General features: G+C 59.5%; 1 protein-coding gene across 1 annotated transcript; it reads left to right on the top strand.

Moving 5' to 3' along the window:
- The first annotated feature begins 337 nt into the window (after positions 1-337).
- SSTR3 (somatostatin receptor 3) lies at positions 338-1,615 on the top strand. The gene has a single exon (XM_059934839.1). The coding sequence runs from the start codon at positions 338-340 to the stop codon at positions 1,613-1,615; it is 1,278 nt and encodes a 425-aa protein (XP_059790822.1).
- The last annotated feature ends 2,609 nt before the right edge of the window (positions 1,616-4,224 follow it).

Raw genomic sequence — 4,224 nt, 5'->3', positions numbered from 1 at the left:
CCCTGTGCACAGGTGAACGGACACTGGTGTCCAGGTCAGTGCTGGTCCCCAGAGTCCCATGCCACACCCCCTGCTATGTGGTACAGAGTGGTCACTTCACCTCTTTGAGACTCAGTTTCCTCATGTGACAAGTGAGGATACCTTGCCCGCCTCCCTTGCTAGCCTGTGCAGAGCGAATGAGCCGTGACACGTCAAACTCTGGCCAGGTGCCCAGGAAGTCTCCAAGTTTAGTGTGATGGGGGAGGGGCTGAAGAGAGAAAGCCATGCCCAGCCATGACCAAACCGTGTCCTCCCTCCTCCAGGCCAGTAGCTGACTGCTGACCACCCTCTCCTGGCCATGGACACCCCTGGCTATCCTTCACTGGTGCCCACGCCCTCGGAACCCTGGAACACCTCTTCGGCTTGGCCCCTGGATGCCATCCTCGGAAACGCGTCCTCAGCGCGGAGTGCAGCAGGGCTGGCTGTCAGCGGCATTCTGATCCCACTGGTCTACCTGGTGGTGTGCGTGGTGGGCCTGCTGGGCAACTCACTGGTCATCTACGTGGTCCTGCGACAGACGGCCAGCCCGTCGGTCACCAACATCTACATCCTCAACCTGGCGCTGGCTGACGAGCTTTTCATGCTGGGGCTGCCCTTCCTGGCCGCCCAGAACGCCCTGTCCTACTGGCCCTTCGGGTCCCTCATGTGCCGCCTGGTCATGGCTGTGGACGGCATCAACCAGTTCACCAGCATCTTCTGTCTCACTGTCATGAGCGTGGACCGCTACTTGGCGGTAGCGCATCCCACCCGCTCAGCCCGCTGGCGCACGGCGCCCGTGGCCCGCACAGTCAGCGCGGCCGTCTGGGTGGCCTCAGCCGTGGTAGTGCTGCCCGTGGTGGTCTTCTCGGGCGTGCCCCGTGGCATGAGCACCTGCCACATGCAGTGGCCCGAGCCGGCGGCGGCCTGGCGGGCTGGCTTCATCATCTACACGGCCGCACTGGGCTTCTTTGGGCCGCTGCTGGTCATTTGCCTCTGCTACCTGCTCATCGTGGTCAAGGTGCGCTCAGCTGGGCGGCGGGTGTGGGCACCCTCGTGCCAGCGGCGGCGGCATTCTGAGCGCAGGGTCACGCGCATGGTGGTGGCCGTGGTGGCCCTCTTTGTCCTCTGCTGGATGCCCTTTTATGTGCTCAACATCATCAACGTGGTGTGCCCGCTGCCCGAGGAACCCGCCTTCTTCGGCCTCTACTTCCTGGTGGTGGCACTGCCCTACGCCAACAGCTGTGCCAACCCCATCCTTTACGGCTTCCTCTCCTATCGCTTCAAGCAGGGCTTCCGCAGGGTCCTGCTGCGGCCCTCCCGCCGTGTGCGCAACCAGGAGCCTCCCCTGGGGCCTCCAGAGAAGACAGAGGAAGAGGAGGATGAGGAAGAGGATGGAGGTGGGGAGGATGGGCAGGAGGGAGCAGGGAAGCATGAGGAGCTGAAGGAGATGAATGGCCGGGTCAACCGGATCACACAGCCGGGTCCCAGCGGACAGGAGCAGCCTCCCAGCGGCCCCACCAGAAAGGAGCGTCAGTTCCTACCCCAAGAACCCTCAGCTGCGGAGAAGTCAGGCACCCTGCACATCAGCTATCTGTAAGGGCCTGCGGAGGGCCAGGGCAGCCCAAGGACAGGGCAGAGACTGTGGGTACGCCTAGGGCATGCCACCTGAGGTGCCAGGGGCCCATGATGGGAAGTTCAGAGGCCTGGGCTCTGATCCCATTGCTGCCGAGACTTGCTGTGTGACCTCAGATAGGTCACTTCCCCTCTCTGGGCCTTGTGTTCTCCTCTGTGACTCGGGGATGGGAGATACGGCCTGGACGAGCTCTATCAGATGAGAAGTCTGGAGGGGCACCACTGCTGGGCTGGGTGGGGTCAGGTTAAGGGGATAGGTACCGACTGGCTTTCCCCTTCCGAAACAGAGCATCCTGAATCTTGGCCCTCAGAGGGATAAACCAAGGCCTGGATTTCCCGGGCTCAGAGTCAGGTTCACAAAAGAGGGAGTGGGGGCCCACATTCACAGGGAGTGGTACTGCATCCGCAAATAGGATAAAGTCTTACCTGGTAGGGAGAAGGGGTGTGAGATTGCCCAGGCCCCCATCAGCTCTTTCCCTCTTGCTGCAAGGCTGTGGGGCAGCTCTTCTCCTCTCCGGGCCTCAGGCCTCACCTGCTAAACAACCCAATAACCTCCAGGCCCTCTTGGCCCAGACAGTCAATGCCAGGACTCCTGTATTCCCGGACAAGAGGAGAAGAGGTGATTTTCCAGGAAGCTAATTAAGTTGAGCTTCAGGGTCCCTGACTGCTCGGGCCCTTCTGAGGCCCTGAGTCTAATTTTGTACTTGTAATTTTGTATTTCTTTTCTTAAAGAGGGACCCCCTGTTGCATAAGCTTAGGCCACCCAAAGGCTAGCTCAGGCCCTGTTGGGGGCAGCTGATCAATCCTCAAAGCAGCTCACTTTGTGTCCTGTGGCTGGAGGGGGTCTCAGGGTCTTTGAGGGCTCAGGAACCTCCTCATAGGAGAAATCCTCCCTGCTTCTCCCCCCTCGGTGACTAAGGCAGGGACCTGGCCCAGGCAGCCTGGAATGGAAAGGCAGAGTGTCTAAACAGAGCTGGGAGGAGAAGGAAGAAGAAGAGGAGGGAGAGGAAGGGGGAAGAGAAAGGAGGAAGAGAAAGGCGAAGGAGGAGGACAAGCAGGAGGAGGTGGAGGACAGATCTGTTCCATGACCTTGGAGCCGACCTTGGCCCCTCTGGGCTGAGCTCAGTTGCAGCATCAATGAAACATGGTTGCCGGTGCCTGGCCTGATCAAACTCAAGGAAAGGATGCCATCAGGGTGGAAAAACAAATGCTCTGAAAGGTACAGGCCCAGCCCCCTTGAGGGCCTGCAGTGCTGGTAAGAAGGGCTAGGCCTTGGTGGAAGCCTGGGGGCAGAGCTGAGAAGCAAGGCCTGGCTCCCGGGAGAGGTTGGGAGGGGTGGTGCAGAGCTGCAGGCTGGGGAGCAGGCCTCCCGGTCCTCTACATGCCCCAGAGCAGTAGGTCGGGAGGGCCCAAGGAAGACAAGACTAGAGGAGGCTGGAGGGAGGCCACAGGGAGGCCACAGGGAGAGGCCACTGTCCAAGGCTGGGCCTGGGCTGGCCTGGACTCCCTCTCAGAGATGACCCCTTAGAGCCACAGAGAGACTGGTGCTGGGGAGGGTGGTACCTCCAGTTAAATCTCCCAACCCCCCACCCCACAGAGGGTAGGGGGCCCTCAGGGAAAGCACGGGAACCACAAGTTGGGAGGCCTAGATCTTCAACTCATCTTCGATCCTATCTAGCCTTGACCTCTCTGGGCCTCAGTTTCCCATCATAAAATGGAAGTGGTTGTCCCAGCTTGCCTGCCTCCTGGGATTTGGGAAGAAAAGGAGTCGTTTGGGGTAAACTGCCATGTACACTGCAATGGCTGGGGGTGGGCCATAACAGATTATAGAGTGGAGGCAGCCCCCCTGCCAGGCGTGGCCTTCAACCCCTTCTCCTTCATCAAGTGGCTTCTCTGTCTCCAGCCCTTGGGGGTGAGTGCACTACAGGACATGAGGAAGGGAAGTTGGGGGTCAGAGACCAAGGATCAGGGAGGCAGGGCTTGGGGGAGAGTGAGGCCCCATCAGGCGGAAAGAAGTTTGCAAAACTAGAGCTTGTGTGGCGGTTGGAGGCCCAGTCCTCAGTCTGGTGTTCCCCTGAGGGGGATCTGGGGGTCTGAGGAAAGAGGGCCCCTGGCATTCCAGCATTTCCTGCTTTCCTGGCCAACCCTACTTTCCTGATTCCTGGGGCAAGGGAGCCTGTTCTGCAAGGGTGGCTGGGAGGCCCCTTAGGGAAATTCTGACTCTAACTCTTGTCAATAAAGTCAGTGACACATGACAACTGGCCTGGGCCAATTCCTCTGGCGGGCGCTGTGTTTTTAGACGGGTGTGCATGGGTGGGGGTGGGTACGGGCATCCATCTCTATCGGGGTGCTCCTTCTCTCCTGTCTCTCAGCTCTGCGTGCCCAGGCCTCTTTGTGTATAGCCTCCCAGAATCCTGGTCCTCCAGGAGTCATGGAAGACGTTCCTGACAAGCCTCAGCCTGCACCTTTACAGATCTTGATCCAAAGGCAGTAGATATACTCTCTTCCTGTGTCCAAATATCAGATCTCATGCAAGAGAGCTGATTGGCTCTAACTGAGTCACATGATGGCCCC

The sequence above is a fragment of the Balaenoptera ricei genome, chromosome 10 (genome assembly GCF_028023285.1).
Source record: "Balaenoptera ricei isolate mBalRic1 chromosome 10, mBalRic1.hap2, whole genome shotgun sequence".
In the NCBI taxonomy this organism is placed as follows: domain Eukaryota; kingdom Metazoa; phylum Chordata; class Mammalia; order Artiodactyla; family Balaenopteridae; genus Balaenoptera; species Balaenoptera ricei.
The sequence above is the reverse complement of the archived record's forward strand: the minus strand, read 5'-3'. Positions and strand labels throughout refer to the sequence as shown.

Excerpts from the sequence above, each read along its gene's own strand:
- SSTR3 (XM_059934839.1), top strand. The coding sequence starts at position 338 with ATGGACACCCCTGGCTATCCTTCACTGGTGCCCACGCCCTCGGAACCC.